General features: G+C 47.0%; 1 protein-coding gene across 2 annotated transcripts in view; it reads right to left on the bottom strand.

Moving 5' to 3' along the window:
• The window catches only part of PARN (poly(A)-specific ribonuclease), a 167673-nt gene that overhangs the window by 33494 nt on the left and 113721 nt on the right, over positions 1-20458 (bottom strand). For both annotated transcript variants that reach the window (XM_007076862.3, XM_042970912.1), the window contains exon 22: positions 7849-8038. In XM_007076862.3, the coding sequence (XP_007076924.1) occupies positions 7849-8038 (190 nt within the window). The remainder of the gene's footprint in view (positions 1-7848; positions 8039-20458) is intronic.

Here is a 20458-nt window from a genome sequence, read left to right as displayed (position 1 = left end):
TGATTCTAAACATAAGGTAGGAAATACACAGAAGAGCCTGGGATAAAAAATACTAGCAGTGAAAGAAGCTATTAAAGGCTACTGGGATTGTACCAGAAGACTCAAGAGACGACTCAAAATTGTTTCCAGTGCTCAGAAACAAGATAATTAGAGCATCGAAAAGAACAGCAACAGTGGGGCACCTGGGTGGCTCAGTCGGTTAAGCCTCTGACTTTTGATTTCAGCTCAGGTCATATCACAGTTCCTGAGTTCGAGCCCCGCATCAGGCTCGTGCTGACAGCGAGAAGCCTGCTCGGGATTCTCTGTCTTCCTCTCTTTCTGCCTCTCCCCTGCTTACATGCTCACTCTCTCTTTCTCTCTCTCAAAATTAAATAAACATTAAAAAAAAAAAAACAGCGACTGTAATGCACTAAAATACATAAAACATATGTATTTTAGAAACCTCATGATTCAAACAAACAAAACAAAATCTCATTGCCCACTGTTAGAAGGTGATAGGAAACCAAATAATTATCCTGAAAACTGGTTTTTACAAGGTGTTTTGGGGGGGGGGGAGAGATTAAACAATTTATTCTGCTTTTCCTATATGAACTATATGTCCAGGTAACCAAAGAGATGATGAGAAGAAATTTTTTATTTTATTTTGAGAGAGAGTGAGTGAGCAGGGGAGGGGCAGAGGGAGAGAGAATCTTAAGCAGGCTCCATGAGCAGCACGGAGCCCGATGCAGGGGCTTGATCCCACAACCCTGAGATCATGACCTGAGGCAAAATCAAGAGTCAGATGCTTAATGGACTAAGCCACCTAGGCACCCCAGAAATTTTTTACTTTAGTAAGAGCATTTGGGATAAGAAATGAAGTAAACTAGAATATTACCATTTGCATCCTTAATGAAATAATGAATGTAGCCTTTGATCATTAATGGTCAGTAAAACCATCAGGTAAAAAGCTGATAGGGAACTTTACACTGGATGGACCAGGGTGGTAACATCTGAAGCCACCTGATCAATCTTATCACAAAAAGACAGACAAGTAGACAGTTGGTGCCACCCAATGTGATGTTATAGGAAATATACATCACCACCTGTGAAATATTCTTGCCATGAGTTCAGTCCTGACTCTGATCAAGTTTGTAAATCTCACTGCCAGTTCATTTCAAATACAGTAGTCAGGGGATGTGTTAAACTTAAAAGAATATACCAGAATGTGGGAAATTCTACAGAGCTAACAACCCACCTTCTTAAGCACACTGGGGGTTGGGGGAGAATCCACAGAGGGGATTCTAAATTAAGAGAAGATGAGACATATCATCCAAATGTAATACACAAATTATTTGGAAACTAGAGCTCAAACAAAACAATTATTAAAAAAAAATCTGTAGGGCACTTGGGTGGCTCAGTTGGTTAAGTGTCTGACTTCGGCTCAGGTCATGATCTCACAACTCATGAGTTTGAGCCCCACTTCCGGCTCTGTGCTGACAGCTCAGAGCCTAGAGCCTGCTTCGATGTCTGTGTCTCCCTCTCTCTAAGCCCCTTCCCTGCTCATGCTCAGTATCTCTCTGTCTCTCAAAAATAAATATCAAACATTTTTTTAAATTTAAAAATTAAAAAATTAAAAGTTAAAAAAATAAAAATAAAATAATCAGTGAGCAGGAAATTTGAACACCGGCTCTCTGATATTTGGGAGTCATTGTTAATTTTTTTGTTGTTACTAGCAATGTAGTTTTGTTTTTAAGTGACTGCCTATCTTTTAGATACATGCTTACATAGACCTATGGCTGAAACAATAGTCTGTGATTTGTTTCCAAATGACCAGAAGGGAGAAGGAGAGAAAGAGTATTAATTAAAATAGGACCGTCCACACACTAACTGTTGACACTCTGTGATAGCACGCTAAGACTTTCTTATATTATTTTTACTACTTTTGTTTATGTTTGAAATTTTTCTGTAACGAAAGCTTTGGGATTCTTCTAAGCAGAAATCCAAAAGGGCCTCTCTTGTGCTTCCCAGGATATTGCTTTTAAATGAAAAGATACAAGCTCTTAAGATGTTTTCTTTGCTGGTGTGGGGACTACAGTCAAGACAATTGTCCCCTATGTGGCACGTACCTAGAGGCAATCATTTGAGTCCTTTCTTCCCTTGAGGACAGGCCTGGATCTACCAGATCTGGGAAGATGTAGGGGGGGGCGGGGAGGGACATGGTGGAAAGAACAGGGCTCTGTAGATAATCCTGGTATCAAACCCACATCTTTGCCAAGAGCTGTTTAATTTCCCTGAGCCTCTGGGAGAGGGGGACAGACCTCACCTCCCTCATGATGCTTCTTGTGAGCATCACAAGAGCGAAAACATGACCTAGCCCAGAGCCCACACTGAGGAAACGGACACTCCAGTACTTATTCATCCATTAATTCACAAAACGTCTACGAATGTAACTCTGGGTCAGACTCTAGGGCAGGTGCGAGAGATATAAAGACACAGAAAACGTGGCACCTGCCTTGAAGGAAAACAGGAAAGCAGATTATTGATTACAGTCGGAAGAGCAATGTATTTATAGTTCTGAGAGGATAAAATTTTATGATCTAGAATTCTCTATCCAGCAACATTATCAATTATGAAGGTGAAACAGACACATTTTCATAGGGTTTACTAACCATACACTATATGCGCAAAAAAAAAAAAAATCAAAATCACTCAAGCAAAAGGAAATTGCTTCTCTCAAAAAGATCTACACAAAAAAGCCTGGGATATTTAGAAGATTCTTGGTTGGGCAGCAAAGTTTTATGACACAGCAATACACTTTCTTCCCCGTGGGCCCTGCTGCAACATTTTCCCTTCAGAGAATTGCATTTACATAATCATAATATAAACAGGACGTATGCCTGTTGCCATCTCTTAAAATCCACTTCTCAAAAGAGCACAAAAGTAGAGACACAAAAAAGCAGTGAACAGTATAAATAATATAACGAACCCTGGGGACAAGAGAAGCAGAGAGATGGAAGGTAATATGCACGCGCTAAATTTGTCTTTTATAGAACTGACCAAGGTATATTGGTCAAAGTTGGTAAGAGAGGTGGAGCGGAAACCACCGAAAGAAAAGGGAAAAGGGGCACCTGGATGGCTCCATCAGTGAAGCGTCCAACTCTTGATCTCAGCTCAGGTCACGATCTTGCAGTTCGTGAATGGGAGCCCTGCGTCAGGCTCAGTGGTGACAGTACAAAGCCTGCTTGGGATTCTCTTTGTCTCCCTCTCTATGCCCCTCCCCCACGCTGGCTCTCTCTTTCTCTCTCTCAAAATAAAGAAATAAACTAAAGGGGAGCCTGGGTGGCTCAGTCGGTTGGGCGGCCAACTTCGGCTCAGGTCATGATCTTGCGGTCCGTGAGGGCTGTGAGTTCGAGCCCCGCGTCGGACTCTGTGCTGACGGCTCAGAGCCTGGAGCCTGTTTCGGATTCTGTGTCTCCCTCTCTCTGACCCTCCCCCGTTCATGCTCTGTCTCTCTCTCAAAAATAAATAAATGTTATAAAAAAAATTTAAAAAAAAAAGAAATAAACTAAAAAAAGAGAAAGAAAGAAAATGAAGAGTAGCAGGCACTGGGAAGAAGAGGCGGGGAGGGAGGAGCAAAGATTCTCCCTTCTTGCATTTTACATACTCCTGTCCTAGGCAAATCTTTAAAGATTATGTGCGTTTATCATTTCAATGGTTTAAAAAGTGTCACGGGAAACATCTTCTCTGCTCAAACGTACCCAACCCACAGGCTCGACACTGAATCTGCCGACACCCGCCCTTCCCAAATACAGGAAGGGTTGCGAGGTGGCTACCCGAGAAAACTTCAGGAGCCCTTTAGGGAAGTGTAAGGTCTATCCAAGAGAACATGCAAACTGGGGAAACGTCATTTGGACGTCACGTCTGTTCCTAAAGTACAGAACCCAGAAGCAGACAAGAAGGAAAACAACGGCATCTCCTTCAGGAGAAGCAGCAGCAGTTAAAGCTGAACGGAAGGAACTAGTGGTTGCCAGAGGGGTGTGGGGGCGGGGGGGGGGAGGGAATGGGCGAAATAGGGGAAAGGGATTAAGGGGTGCGATCTTCTAGTTACAAACCAGTCACGGGGGTGTAAGGCACAGCGAAGGGAATACAGATAACAGCACTGTAATAACGCTGTATGGTGACTACACTTATCATGATGAGCACTGAGTCATGTATACAGTCATGTACTGAATCACTGTATTGTACACTGGAGACTAATATAATATCATATGGCAACTACACTTCCATTTTTTTTTAATGTTTATTTTTTTGAGAGAGAGACGGAGCATGAGTAGGGGAGGAACAGAGAGAGAGAGAGAGAGAGGGAGGGAGACACAGAATCCGAAGCAGGCTCCAAGCTCCGAGCTGCCAGCACAGAGCTTGGCGTGGGGTTTGAACCCACGAACCACGAGATCATGACCTGAGCCGAAGTTGGATGCTTAACCTACTAAGCCACGCAGGTGCCCCTACTTCCATTTTTTTTTTTTATTTAAAAGAAGAAGAAGAAGAAGAAGAAGAAGAAGAAGAAGAAGAAGAAGAAGAAGCAGCAGCAGCAGCTGAACGAAGATCTCTGCCGTGGACCAATGGAGCCAGGGCAAGAAAAAAGAAGCAAGAGATGGTCAACGAGGAGCTTGCAAATGCACTCCCCAGTCTCTGAGAGTGAGCTGCCACCAGGGCAAAATGGGTGGCGCTCGGCTACAGAGACATTCTGAGACAGTGGGAGGGGTGCGGGGGCCTGAAGGCGAGAGGCCACCCCTCTAAGTCACAGAAGCGGGAAAGCAATGAACGTGTAAGCAAAGGACCAAGACACAGAAGACAAAAAGGGCTGAGTCCCAGTCGGATGCACCACGGGCTAGTGGTTTCTGATCATCCTGAATCACAGGGAGAAGAGCTTCTGAGAAACTCTAGAGTAGGTACAGGCAGCAGGGAGGAGGTTAAAAGGCAGTGCCCACTGAAATGGTCAAGGATCTTTTCTGCATTTGCTGCACCGTCGTTTACGATTTCATTGTAGTAAAAGGCATTCGTAGGTCTGCTTGTGACACTGGTTCACCCAATCTGGTCTTTATTATATGCTCCTTATCTAAAACTTCTCCAACCAAGGGCATTTTCAGCACTCTCATTCACAGGTTGAGAAGAAACTACTTGGTCCCTGAGGAGAAAGTCAAAGGGTCTCTAAAGCGTGCATCCATTTCTTCCTCGCATTGTACATAGTAAATACATCTGGAATTTAAGAGCCAAACGGACTTTAACAAAATGCCTCTTTTAAGATGAGAAGACAGAGGCAGATACTGGACTCTGGATGGGTATTTACTGAAGGGAAGAGCAAACGATGTCATTTCCAAGGTACCGGCAGAGCCTGAACTAGAACCCGTCTGCTAGCTGCCTGGGGAGTCAGCCGCCTCGCCCCTCCATGGCCTCGCCCCTCCATGGCTTCTGCTGTCTCCAGGGCATTTTTCAGTAGGAACAGAGAAAACACCTGTCCCACATTTATAAGTAAATGTGCAAGCAGTCTGACAAAGCAATGGGTCCTGGAATACAGTCAGGTTAATCAGAATTCTTGGTCTCTAAAGGGCAGCCCCTCCTTTTCCCTACTGTAATAAGCTCATTTGGTCACTTGGAGAAAGCCCTAACTTTTGACGACAATCATGTGGAATCTGAAAACCGTAACTCTGATGTATGCTTTAGCGTTTCTTACATAAGCAGGAATTCCCAGGAGCTACTACATTGTCAAGGAAGGCCGCAGTGGAGTCTCACAGACAGAAAAGACTAGAAAGAAGAGACGAGCCAAAGGGTTTTTCCCAACAGGTGAAAAATGCCAAATTGCAAATAATCTGTAGATAAGACCGACCCAAATCTCAAAAGGGCAAGGTGGCTTTGAGGACAAAGTGGCTTTGAGGACAAAGTGGCTTTGGAAAACCTTTTTCTCTAATTACAGAACATTCGTGATAAAGTGAGAATGGTAACAGCACCTGCCTTTCAGGAATCTTTCGAGCATCAGTGTTTATTTATGGGGACTAAATACCTATTAGGGAGATTTTAAGTGTCTAAGTATGTACTGTAAAGAAGGATTCTTCAAACACCGTGCTAACCTGTATTTATTTATTCAGATTTCATGCCGCCCAACCAAATCTCTCCCTCAAGCAAATTTATGTCCGGTCCAGTTTCCCAGAATCTCAGCCCTAGTTTTGTCCAGTTATCAACCTAAACTTCTTGAATATTCTGGACACTGAATCTCTCACCGGAAAGAAAAGAAGCATGTGCCTTACCAATGCAAGCAGCCGGAGAAACTAATGTCCATTTCTATCAGCACTGCTAATAGCCCCCGGGAGAAGCTTGGTGGTGGAGACAGCGCTCCCAGGGTCTCAGAGTCCTCTCGCTAAGGCTGAGAGAAGTGAGGCACGCAGCTGCGGGGGTCCTTCCTCTCGACCATAAGGGCCCCCACAATCTTAACTGTACCTCTAACTAGGAAGGTCTGAATTTTTCTGAGTATACGTATGCCATTTTTGTCATGTTTTAGACCCTTATTTTCTTTAAAAGTATTAACTGTTTAAAAAAAAAAAAAAAAAAAAAAAGGAAGGGGGCACCTGGGTGGCTTAGTCGGTTAAGCATTCGACTCTCGGTTTTGGCTCAGGTCATGATCTCACGGTTCATGGGACCGGGCCCCGGGTCACACTCTGTGCTGACAGCATAGAGCCATTTTGGGATGTTCCCTCTCTCCCTCTCTCTGTCCCACCCTTGCTTGTGCTCTGTCTCTCTCAAAAAGAAATAAACTGAAAAAAAAAAAAAATCTTTTCCTTAAAAAAAAAAAACCAACTCTGAAATAAACATCTTAGACCTGTGCATTTTATTATATGTTAATTATATGTCAATTTTTAAAATCTCTAAACAACCACTTAAAATGCATGAAGGATCAGGGGGCCTGGGTAGCTCAGTTGGTTGAGCATCTGGCTCTCAATTTCAGGTCGGGTCATGATCCCAAGGTTGTGGGATCGAGCCCAGCTTTGGGCTCCGCACTGGGCATGGAGGCTGCTTAAGATTCTCTCCCTCTCTCCCTCTGCCCCTTAGCCCCACTTGCATGCTTTCTCTCTCTCTCTCTCTCTCTCTCTGCCCCTCCCCCTTGCTCGCACACGCTCTTAAAAAATAAAAAAGAAAGAAACAAAAAGAAAAAAGACATGGAGGGCAATCCAAAATATTAACAGTGATTGTTTCTGGGTGGTGGGATTATGGCTCATACTTTCTTCTTTAAGTTCACACTTTTCTAATCTTCATCGTTTTCTGTAATGAACTTTCCCTCCTGGTTTTCTACACCTGTATTTTGTCCTTCTACTAAGAGACAGCATGTGACCAGCCTATATCTTCTGAAGGAAGGGTTAGGGGTCATGAGGGGTAGTAAGTCAAGTTCTCTTTCTACAGCAGGGATGTGGTTCAGTGTCTCCATGGGATCTGCAAGGAGGCCGGACACTCAGGCAGGGGCACGATGGTGGACCGGGGGGAGGAAGGGGGCATAAACTGGACACGGAAGGGTTCAGCTCTGATCCTGGTTCTCTCACTGGACTGGCGGGCAGGTCAGAGAGCCCCAGCTGCCGCACCCTCAATTGGGAAGAACACGTATCCGGTCTGCCTCAGTGGGGCCGTGTGAGTGTTAAGCACAGGAGCTGGGTCTACACGGCACAGAAGGAATGAAGGTAGCAATAACTTCTGGTATGACGTGGAGAGTTAGAAAACACTCTTTCTCACAAGTCAGAATTATGACTTCTAGTCCTGTGAGAACAAGAAAAGCCGTTGCTAGAACAACTCTGCCCGTTTAAATCAAGCACCGAGAACTCTTACCTATTGGCGTGGTGATAGTGATTCTGCAGAGCATAGGATATGCACTGAGTGTTTAACCGCTTTCCCTCAACCTCCTTCCAACTATCTTCTGTCCACTTTCTCTTGATCTGCTTCTCCTCGTGTTTTTTTCCCACATAGTCAGCATAGGTCTGGATCCGATAGCTTTCCGCGTATTTGCTGGTATTGACGGCTACGAGGAAAATTAAAAAAAATCCATGTAAAAATGTCTGGCCTTGCCCTGGAGATGCCACTTTCAAAAGGTGGCCAGAGGTAGTAAAAGAAACCAGGGATTCAGGTCTGAGTTCTGACCCCAGCTGTGCCATTTAGAAGCCAGGTGGACTCGGGAAAGTCCCACAGGCTCTTCAAATCTGTTTTCTCATTGGGAGAAAAGAGAGCCGTCGTACCCCAATCTTTGTGATGCTGTGCAAGTGCTCTGTAAACTATAAAGAACCATTATGAGATAAGTAAAGCACATTTGCAGGTAACATTACTGGCTTGAAAATTACTCATTTTCAGAGTAAGAAAATCGGAGAAAAAAAAAAACCCACTAAGGGAAAACTGTAAACTCCTCCTTGTTAGAAAATGAAAATGAAAATGAAAGCAATATTGACAGCAGAGCCGAGGCCACCGTGTCCGATATGGAAGGTCTACCCCATGTCTGTGCCCAGTGCCTTCCATACGAGATGTCTAACCTCACAACACATTCGCAAGTGAGGCACAGACGTTGGGTGGCTGCCACAGGCCACACGGCGGGCTGGTGGCAGCGCTGGGAAGCAACACCAGGCTGCCTGGACCCGAAGGCCAGGGCCCTTCTTGTCACTCTGCACGTCGCTTTCAACTGTGCAAATTCAAGATATCCCCACAAGCACGCCTCTCCTCCTTCCACACCGAAAGACTGCTAATTCTCTGCAATGTGGCTCTGGCTGGCGGGAGAGCTTGGAAGCTGGAGCTCATTCCCTCCTTAGTGCTGACATTTCACTAAGGCCAGGTCAGTTTTCTTACAGTCTTCGCTGCCTGCTCTTCAGAGGCTGGTGGACAGAACGCTCTGGGAGCGTGGGACCGACGACCCGGGGAAGACCTGTTGGTGGCCGGGCGGCCATTTTGCTGGTTCTGGCTTCTGCAGCTTGCGCATAGACTCTCCGAGCCCACGGTCACCACCAACAGTGACTGCCCACAGTGGCGGCGAGACGGCGAGAGCATGGCCATGCCGGCAGGGGCCGTTAAGGGCAGACCTTCTGCCTGGACAGCTGCAAAAGCACCATGATGTCTACAAGAGGGTCCGTGTCCCCACTCCTGGCAACGTCCTGGGTGCGCAGTTCTCACTAAATACCACACAAACAAATGCACGGCAGTGACAAGCACGCACGGCCCGTGAGCACATCAGAACCAGACAGGGGACTCCAGGACATCGGGGACCTTAAATCAGAGGGAAAGACAACTGTATGAGAGGCAGAGGCTCCACATATCTGACACCTAACGCTTCTCACCTTCGCTCTAAGTGGGCCAGATTTGCCTAAAACTTCTAAGCACAGCAGTGGTTTACAGAATGTCATGCCCTAAATGTTGAGCCACCTGGGGAGCAAAACATAACAACAAAACAAGAAAGAAAGAAAAAAAAAAACCAACTCCGCTCTTGAAGAAAAACACATATTTTTACTAAGAAGTTTGCTGTAACTTTTCAAATCATCACTCTAGAGTTAAAGAGGAAAAAAGGTGGGAGGGGGGACCCTCAGAGTATTACAGAACTTCCCTATTACAGCGAGTCTCCCAGAGAAGGAGAGTGAGTTGCTGAGATGTGTGCTCAAGGCGGCGTGCCCTGACTCACTCGCAAGAAGATAAACAGAAGAAGCATCCAGTTCTGGAGACGCACTACCGGCCAAAGTCACTCCGAGCACAGGACCACAGAAAACGGGATCCTTTCTTGAAAATCTTACTCCTTGGGACAGCTACTTCTGCTGCTTTCAGCGGACCGCATTTCTGACTTTCTCCGCTCACTTAACCACCCGACCATTTATACATCCAATACACATCAACCACCCATGCTTCCCACCTGGCCACTGCTCGCTGTCCCGGGGACTGTGTCAGATGTTCGGGAGAACGAGACACAATTTACACTCTCTGAAGCTTATCCTGTCACACGCAAACATCACATGGAGGGGATTTCACTGGAAGCGTAAGACCACCTTACTGACACGGGTTAAACTTTCAGTGTGATCTATGATGAGAACCCAAAGATTCTACCATCACTGTTCGGTCCTGATAGCCAATGAGCAGCTCCCGAATTACCTTGTCTTAAGTTCCATTCCTTCTTCCAGCAGGTTTATTTTGCGAGCATGCCCCAAAGGGATGACATCTGCAATGATTCCTCTCTCGAGTTTCATTTGGACTCCCAAGTAAAAGAGTAGGCTTGAGTCAATATTCCCCATGAAAGCAAAGGTGATGATAGGGTCATAAAGGAGCCAAGATGATCTATTTAACAGTATCTGGTCGTTTCCAATAATCCAGCGCGCAGCCCCACGGACAAATGTTACAAACAAGCCCCTGACCACGGTGGGGAATTTACCCGAGAACATGTGGAATGGGGATCACTTAAAAGGGGAAACAAATAACAAGCCACTTTTCACCGCTGGCCTTCACATGGCAGTCATTTACCAGCATTCCTTCACGTCCCAGCAGCTCCAGAGCTCGCGGCCTTTCATCTGGAAGCCAAGCTCTGGCTCACAGCCACCCCTCCTCGAACGGATGAATCAGCAAAATGAATTGGCTGTCAGCTGTGTCCTCCAGTGGTTCCAGCTCGCCTGTCAGCAGCAGCATGTAGCGAGCCGCGCGGTAATACTAACCTTTTCCAAATTTGTCAGGGAAATGATTCAAGGCCACCTTTTGGTGGTGCCACTTGGTTAGAGCCTCTGGGGAAGCGCGCATGCCGACGGCCCTCCCCGCCTCCTTGGAGGGGAGCCAGGGCAGCCCCCCTCACACACACACCCCCCCCGCCCACCACAGCTTCCCCGAGCCAGGGCCACTCATCTCCTGACACCCGGCACGCATTACAGCATTTCATCTTCACGGGGGCCCCGTAGGGAAGGGATGCTCTAGTCACCACCCAGGGACAGAGACTGACATCAGGGAAGCCAGGCTGCTGGCCTAAGGTCTTGTAGGCAAGTGACAAAGCTGGTGTGGAACCAAAACATGACTTTTTTAGGTGATACCACCATGTGTCTGCCATATATTTGTATGTACTTATGTGGTTATTTAGATTGATGGTTGTCTTCTAAAATGCTTCCTTTACTAGGGGTTTTAAAGAATGTTTAGATTTTTCCCTAAAAATTTAAGAACTTTCTATTACTGTCATGCAAAGCCTCTCCAACTAAGTTGGTGGATACGTTAAGATTATGGATCAGATGACTTAAGATATAGATTCCTTCCTAACTTGATCTATAGACTTAATTCCACATTTTAATAAAAGATCAAAAAAATTAAAAATGAAATTAAAAACAAATATCAATAGAAAACAGAACAGGGTTAGTCAGGGACTGGGGGAGAAGGTGAAGTACAAAGGAGAGGAGGGAATTTTGGGGGGCGATGGAACAGTCTTATATCTTGATTGCGGTGGTGGTTACAGGGCTATATGCATTTGCTGAAACACAGAGCTGCGCAACAAAGAGGGTATTTTTACTCTACAAAAATTATACCCCAATTATTCTGTGGAATTGGAAAGGTTGATTCCAAAAGTTAAACAGAAGAACAAATGGGCCGACAATGGCCCAGACATTTCTGAAGAAGAATAAGGAAGGGGGACTTGCCTTGCTAGCTATAAAAGCTTCCTTTAAGCCAAAGTAATTAAGATGGTGTATAAATGGTACAGAGATCAACAAACTGACCAAGGGTACAGAAGAGCCTAGAAACAGACTGATGCATCCTTGAAACTTTGATTTTTGACAGAGACAGCATGACAGAAAATGTGGGAAAGGAAAAGTTGGAAAAATTGTTTATCCATAGGAAAAAAAAATGAAATTGGATTCTTAGTCACATCACGCTGAAAAATCAACTCCAGATGGATGAAGAAATGAAATGTCAAAAGCAAACTTTGAAAACTTGAAAAGAAAATATAAGTGCATATCTTTTCTGAGCTTGAAGTAGGAAAGAATTTATGAAGACACAAATAACGTTAAGCATTAAAATAGGTCAGTTAGTAGGACTACATTAAATAAAAACCTGTCCATCAGCAGACACTTTAGAGAGCAAAGCCAATCCACAAACCGGGAGAAGGTGTTGGTAATGCGTGGAACTGGTGAAGGTTTAGCACCAGAATACATAAAAACACCTACAAATCAGAAAGAAAACACCCAACACAAAAATGGGCAAAAGACATGAAAAGCATGCACAGTCATTTCACAGAAAAGGAAGCACAGAAAGCCAATAATCATATAAAGAGATGCTCAAGCTCAGGCAAAGTCAATTATGAGCACAGTAAGATCTCACTTTGTGCCTGTTTTGTTGGCAAAAACAGAAAAGACTAAGAGCAATGATGAGGAAGATGTGGATCAATAGGATCTCCACTGGTAACACAGCTATGGAAGACAATTTAACATTCTCATTTGAAGTGGACCATGATGCACATACCCTATGACCCAACAATTCCACTCCTAAATATAAAATACTACGTATTACAAGGTAAATACAAGAATTCTCTTTTTTAAAGTACACACTGGTTATTAACAGCTGGGGGGCAGCAAGGGAAAGAGGAAGGCAGGAAGGCAGGAAGGCAGGAAGGCAGGAAGGCAGGAAGGCAGGAAGGCAGGAAGGCAGGAAGGAAGGAAGGAAGGAAGGAAGGAAGGCAGGCGCACGCAATCCAAATGTCCATCACAGGTGAATGGACAAATTGTGGTATATTCCCACAATGCAATACTATGTATCAGTAAACACAAATGAACTACAACAACATACAATAAAATGGATGGATCTTAGGGATGTAATAGTGAATGAAAAATTCAAGTCCTAGAAATTCATTTGCAGAATGACACCCTTTTTATTGCGTTCTAAAACAAAAATCAAACAAACAAAAAATATATCCCAGGAGGTATACGGGTGTGTGTGTGTGTGTGTGTGTGTGTGTGTGTGTGTGTGTGTGAGTGAGAGAGAGACAGAAACAAAGACAGAGACAGTCAGAGAGACAGAGAACAAAACAGCAAGAAAATGATCAACACAGCTTTCAGGAGAGCGGTCGCCCCCGGCAGGGAACCAGAAGGATGGGACCAGGAGGAACAACAGAAAGATGTAATTTATTAGCAGTAGTTTAGGTCCCTGGTTGAGTGGCAGTTTCACAGATGTTCCTTACATCTGAAACAAACAAATTCTTCAGGTTTTCTGTAGTTTACCCTGTCCAAGTACTAAGGGCCGTTTCTAGGACAGATGCTCCAAGTTGGAAGGTGTCTCAAAGACAAGGTGAGAGTCTCTCCAGGTTCAATGTCCTCGGTGACACGGCGGTGCCGCATCTCCAAACTTCCTCAGGAAGCCAGGCACATCAGTGCCACCTGGCCACCTGACGGCTGAGGTCGGTGAGGTGTACCATCAGCCCTGCGTGTGGCATCTGCAACGGCCATCCGCAGAGAACATTAAGTTCTCAATGTCTCACGCTTCATTCTTACTAGTCTAATCGTTCCGGGAAGGAGAAATTTACTGGATGCTCCCTCCGCCAGGCATGGGGAATCCTGTGAGCGTTATCTTGACTACACAGGTGAAGAAAGTGAGGCTCAGACCAAGGGACTAGCCCAAGGACCTGAAATGCTTGGGTTAGGATCCAAACCAAAGCCTACATTCTTTTCATGACACCATGTGCGTTGCAAGGGTCCCAGATGGGGTCATTCGGGGTTAATGCAGGGATCTACCTCTGTCTTTGAAGAGAATCAAGAGTCTGTCTCTCCACAACAGTTCTGTGTACCTGACAGAGAAGCCTGATAAGCCGGTACGTTCACCCACCAGCTGAAGACGCTCTGCAGACGCAGCCCGACTTGCTAGGCGTCAGCGTGTGCTTTAACCGTCATGTCTGCCTACGTCAGACACTGGAAGATGTCCTCTCCTTCCTCCTCCCATGACCGCAGCTCAGGGCCCTGCACCACGGTGCTGTCATTTTGGGTTGTCACCCCACACCAGGGTGACGCCAAATGTTGTTTTGTGTTTGCTCGTTTATCTAAATATGAACATGGTAAACACGAGTTTTCTCACGTTCCACTTGATTTTGACCAGGTTGGGTTTACAACAGCTTGACCATCTCTCCCCGTTTACCAGACAGAGCATGGCAGCTGTTCTCTTGGATTCTACTGGAACCCAAACTTTAAAGTCTTTAAAGAAAGGAGTTCAAAACAAAACACCAACACTCGACCCTAACGGTCACTCTGAACATCTTCCTGTGTTTGTGAGTGGACATCCCCTCCATCGATCAGAGAGAGCAGGCCCAGCCCGAGGCCAGGGCAGGAATGGGGGACCGAACACAGGTACGCTGCTGTCTAAACAGGTGACGGCGGTGAGCTGGCCAGCCTGGACAGCGGCGGCCTCTGGTTTACCCTCTGCTGTCCCTCCTTCCCCTCCAGAGCCAGGCCCTTCTCGAGTGTTGCTGAGAAAGTGCCAGCGTGCTAGGGTGCCGTCCAGGCCGTCAGCAGCAGCCTCGCGTGGCCGGCTGCCGGCCTCGATGCCCGCTCTTTCCTCACTCTTACCCGACGGGCCCGGGTGCTCTCTGAGGGCAGGGCCTGTGCCCTAGCCATGTTTTTGGCAACTGGGTTCCACCACGGTTCTTTGACAGGAGGTGAATCTAAGACTGTGGCAGGAGAGGGGCGGGGAAGAAGCACAGCTTTTATACTTGTTGGCAGCCTGTGTCCACCCGAGAGGGAAAATGCAGAACCTCTTCAGTTAAGAAGTCCATGCTGAAGCCCGAGCTGGTGTACAAGAGCCCTGGATTGCAAGCGAGGCGCTGGCTCCGGCTCTCAAGATGGGCTTCCTGGGGCAGTGACAATCAGTGCACGTTGCCCCGCCTGAACCTCACAGCGACACTGGGAAAGCAAGGCATGAGCACTGCTGACAGCTGAGACTGGGGAAGCCTTAGTCACCGGGTGAGGACTCAAGACCCACAATTCCTGGTTCCTTGTTCTTCCTTCCATGCAGTGGGCACTTCTCCAACAGACGGTATTATCTTTTAAGGATTTTATTTTATTTTTTAAAGGAATCTCTACACTCAAAGTGGGGCTCAAACTCACGACCCGAGATCAAGAGTTGCATGCTCTGGCGACTGGGCCAAATTATTTTTTCAAAGCGCTGAGGCTAAAAGAGTGAGACCTTGAATAGCCAAAGTAACACTGAAAAAGAAAACCAAAGCAGGAGGCATCACAATCCTGGACTTCAAGCTGTATTACAAAGCTGTAATTATCACGACAGTATGGTATTGGCATAAAAACGGACACTCAGATCAATGGAACAGAATAGAGAACCCAGAAATGGACCCACAAACGTATGGCCAACTAATCTTTGACAAAGCAGGAAAGAATATCCAATGGAAAAAAGACAGTCTCTTTAGCAAATGGTGCTGGGAAAACTGGACAGAGACATGCAGAAGAATGAACCTGGACCACGTTCTTACACCATACACAAAAATAAACTCAAAATGGGTCAAAGACCTAAATGTGAGACAGGAAACCATCAAAACCCTAGAGGAGAAAACAGACAATAACACCTTTGACCTCAGTGGCAGCAATTTCTTGCTTGACACGTCTCTGAAGGCAAGGGAATTAAAAGTAAAAATGAACCATTGGAACCTCATCAAGATAAAAAGCTTCTGCACTGCAAAGGAAACAATCTAAACAAAACTGAAAGGCAACTGATGGAATGGATAAAAATATTTGCAAATGACATATAACATAAAGGGTTAGTATCCAAAATCTATAAAGAGCTCACCAAACTCAACACCCGAAAAACAAATAATCCAGTGAAGAAATGGGCAGGAGACATGAATAGACACTTTTCCGAAGAAGACATCCAGATGGCCAACAGGCAAATGAAAAGATGCTCAATGTCACTCCTCGTCAGGGAAATAGAAATCAAAACCACACTGAGATACCACCTCACACCAGTCACAGTGGCTAAAATCAACAACTCAAGAAACTACAGATGCCAGTGGTGTAGAGAAAGGGGAACCCTCTAGCACTGTTGGTGGGAATGCAAACTGGTGCGGCCGCTCTGGAAAACAGCATGGAGGTTCCGCAAAAAAACTAAAAATAGAACTACCCGACGACCCAGCAAATGTACTACTAGAAATTTACCCAAGGGATACAGGAGTGCTGATGCATAGGGGCACTTGTACCCCAATGTTTATAGCAGCACTCTCAACAACAGCCAAATTATGGAAAGAGCTAAATGCCCATCAACTGATGAATGGATAAAGAAGATGTGGTTTATATACACAATGGAATGCCACTTGGCAATGAGAAAGAATGAAATCCTGCCATTTGCAGCAACGTGGATGGAACTGGAGGGTATTATGCTAAGTGGAATAAGTCAGGCAGAGAAAGTCAGATACCATATGTTTTCACTACTCATTTGTGGAACTGGAGAAACTTAGCAGAAGACCATGGGAGAGGGGAAGGGGGAAAAATAGTTACACACAGAGAGTGGGGGAGGCAAACATAAGAGACTCTTCAATACAGAGAACAAACTGAGGGTTCAGGGGAGAGGGGGAAATGGGTGATGGGCACTGAGGAGGGCACTTGTTGGGATGAGCACTGGATGTTGTATTAAGCGATGAATCCTGGGAATCTACCCCCGAAACCAAGAACACACTGTACACACTGTTTGTTAGGTGACTTCACAAAAAATTACGTTAAAAAATAATAATAATTAATTAATAAAAGGGTGGAAACGAAAGCCCTCAAGGCCTGTGGAAGAGGACGCACAGAAATAACGAGGGAAGAGGCAGAGGGGACGTGATGCTGTCATCTCCGCTTCCCCGAGGTCCCCCACGGAGCGGCTGACACACAGGAGGTGCCCGGTAAGAGAAGGCGGCCGGGGACCAGGCTACAGAAATGTGAAGGCAGAGGGAGAGCTGAGCGCTACCGAGCCCGCTCAGGGCTCCTCACCGCCAGGGCAGGCAGCGCCCCTGCGTGCTGACAAGGCTGAGAGAAGGAAGTGCGTGTGACCCTGGCTCTGCCACCTGCAGGCCATGCCCGTGACCGTGTTCCCTCCACATCACCCCCGCCATTAAAGACAGGCGGGCACTCACTCTGCCCACTGCTCCCACGCCTCATGTCACCTCCCAGCTCTCTAATTAAGGCCGAAGAAGTGGCAAGGAAAACCCACTCTGCAAAGTGCGGAAAGGCTGGCATGTAGATGGGATGACATTGACTTAAAACCTTAAAACCCCTCTGACTTAATTTTTTTTTTTTTAACGTTTATTTATTTTTGAGACAGAGAGAGACAGAGCATGAACGGGGGAGGGTCAGAGAGAGGGAGACACAGAATCTGAAACAGGCTCCAGGCTCTGAGCTGTCAGCACAGAGCCCGACGTGGGGCTCGAACTCACGGACCGTGAGATCATGACCTGAGCTGAAGTCGGCTGCTTAACCGACTGAGCTACCCAGGCGCCCCCCCCCCGCCCCCGACTTATTTAAAAGAAGGCAACGAAGTGGCAAAACCATAGGTTCTGAGGCCACAGAGGCCTGGGTTCAAATCCTGCCTGAATCTTAACGTGCTCCCTGGCTTCTTTTCTTTACCCATAAAATGGGCTTTCCTACTTACTTTATGAAGCGGCTAGAAGAATGGACAGTGTGCATGCAAAGCTTTTAGCACAGGGCCTGGCACACAGTAGGTGCCTCGTTAGGGAGGCTACTGCTGTTAAATCACAAAACATGTAGTTCGGACAAAGAGAATGGCTCTGCGGCCCATATGGACGTTCTACAGCTGACACGGAATCAGCGAGCTGTAACTCACCACACCTTGGTGTGCCCGAGGTGAGCATGGCCTGACATCCCTGAGTCCACACTAGCTCACGGGACACGCCGTCGTTTAGAACACGGATGCCATCTAGCAAAAGCTTTCCCGTGCAAAAGCGTGGAAACCAAACGGAAAACGGGGGGACCAGTATACCAACCGTACTCGACAAGTGTAAAATCCAGAAGTCTGTAAGTATCATTTTTTAAAACCGTACTGAGGCCAATACAAATCCAATCGTTTTCACTAACTCTACTGACAACACCACAGTCAGCTTTACATTCACCTCAATCATTCATTCACAAACACGGGCGCCGCGTGATGCGCTGGGCACCGGGGTGTGGCAGGAGAAATGGGACATTCTCCGCCCTGAAGAGGCCCACAATCTAGAGGAGAACAGGAAGGGAACAGATTGGTAGCAAACGCCAGGTAGGCAAGAATCCAGGCATGAGGATGTTCACATGAGGGGCAGGAGGGAAGGAGAGGGGAGGACCAACACCAACTGGCTAAAGGTAGACTTTGAGGGCGAGGGTGCTAGTTGGGCTCTAAGCCCCCCAGGCCTAGGCCTCCACCAAACGCCTTAGCATCCAATGAACGAGGTCACTAAGGAACACTGCTTCCATTAACCGGCCGGTGTTGCGTTTGTTCTTTTTCTTTTCGTAGTTCCTAGCTGAAAAGTCAACGAGAAATAAATAAAGCTCCCATTTACTGAGTATTTACTGTCTATAAGAACTATGTTAACGCTTTACAAACAAATGTACTTAGTTCTCACTTGGTCACTTCTTTGTGCATCCATTAGTTTATGAATACAGACACTGATGTATTAAATTCTCATTTGTTCATTCATCCATCTATCCATTCATTCAGGAACAAACGTGCTATCCTCTAAGCCTCAGCAACCGGGGCTATGAGGGTGGGTCAGAGACACAGGCCCTGTGTTCGCCGGGAGACAGACTGTGAACAGAGCGCCACACGTGTGCGGAGGGATGGAAACGGAGAGGCGCTCTGGGGGCCCCACAGGGAGCTGGTCAGGCCCAGGATGCGGGGACGGTTCCCTAAGGAAAAGACATCGGGCTCTTTCCTGAGACTGGAATGTTGGGAGGCTACTTGGGGGTGGGAACTGTGTTCCGGGCAGAAGGAACATGAAGTGACCAATCTCTGAATGAGGAAGCACAGCCTTGGCCGAGGAAGTAGAAGACCATCATGGCGGACATGGAGGAGGGGGCGGAGAGGAGCCCACGCTAAAGCTAGAGCGAGGGGCACAGTGCAACGGCCTGAGGCCACGCTGCATGCAGGGGGAGTCACCACTGGGTGTTTAGTCAGGGGGAGGGATGTGATCTGACGTGTGTTTCTACAAGACCGCTGCCCCTGAAGGGGCAAGAACAAGAGGAATGGAGACAGCCCGAAGTAAGAAAAGAAGTCATGACAGAACTCCAAGGAACGCCAACACTTCCTCATCATACACGTGGGAAAGTGCAGGCACGGGTGCCCGGGGAAGCCACAGGCCAAGGAGGAGGGGGACTAACCTAGAGAGCACGGCTCTGTGGAATCCAAGAAGGAACAGGACAGGGGACTGAGTGACCAAGGCCAGAGGAGGGGAGAGCCTGGTGGCTTTATGGCACGGAGGTCACAGGGACATTTGCAAGAGTGACTGAGTGGTGCGTGGGGTTCACCGACAGCCGAGTGAGGGGGGACACGAGGCGACACATGCAGAGCACTTGACTTTGCAGAAGGAAAGCAATCATCAGGAGCAAAGGCGAACTGGGATCTTGCGAGTCTTCTGAAAAGACAGAAGGGATTCGGCAGGTTTCCACGCTGTTGGGAAGAAGTCAACGGGTGGACACAGGGACAAGGCGCAGCACAAGGCCGCGGAGAGGACACGGAGCCCCGGGCACACGGTGGGATCTGCTTCTGAGAGAAGGGAGGTGTGGCGCAGAGCTTTAGGAATCCAGGGGTAGGAGGCAGCACCCGGAAGCTGGCTGTTTCCTGGGTGAGGGACTGGGTCTTCCTGAGAGCACCGGGGTGCAGATCGAGAGAACGGGAGAACAGCCGTGGGGCCAGCTGCTGACGAGACGAGGATCCGGCCTGAGACAGCGGCCATCTGTGCAGACTTACCGACGCGCCCCTGCACCTCCTCTTCAAAACAACCCCACGAGCTGGGCAGTAAACTCTACTTTGACAGACACCCCTGACTTTGATGCCATGCTTCTACGACTGTTTTAACCTACCCCTCACGGCCGTCCACAAAGCAGCGGCTCTAAACCTTAGCCAAACAAACGAACAAAAGCAGGTCTCAAGTGCCGACACAGCTCCTTACAAGTGGTGTTGAGGCGTGGAGACCGGACAGGAAGAAGGGATTTCACGATGGAGTCACACAGGAGCGGACCAACTTCCAACAAAGTTTAAAAGTGAGAGTTACTTTGGGGGGGGGGGGGGGGGGAGAGAGAGAGAGAGAGAGAGAGAGAGAGAGAGAGAGAGAGAGAGAATGCCCCCCACCCTTTTATTTAAGACACACAACTTAAAATAGGACTTGGGAAGAATCCCATACTTACTAGTCTCGGTCAACCTGACAGCTGAAAGACCTAAGTAATTTATACTATTCTTCATCCTCCCCGGGAGAAGATCAAGATTGATGTCTCAA

This window comes from Panthera tigris, chromosome E3 (assembly GCF_018350195.1).
Source record: "Panthera tigris isolate Pti1 chromosome E3, P.tigris_Pti1_mat1.1, whole genome shotgun sequence".
Taxonomy (NCBI): Eukaryota; Metazoa; Chordata; class Mammalia; order Carnivora; family Felidae; genus Panthera; species Panthera tigris.
The sequence above is the reverse complement of the archived record's forward strand: the minus strand, read 5'-3'. Positions and strand labels throughout refer to the sequence as shown.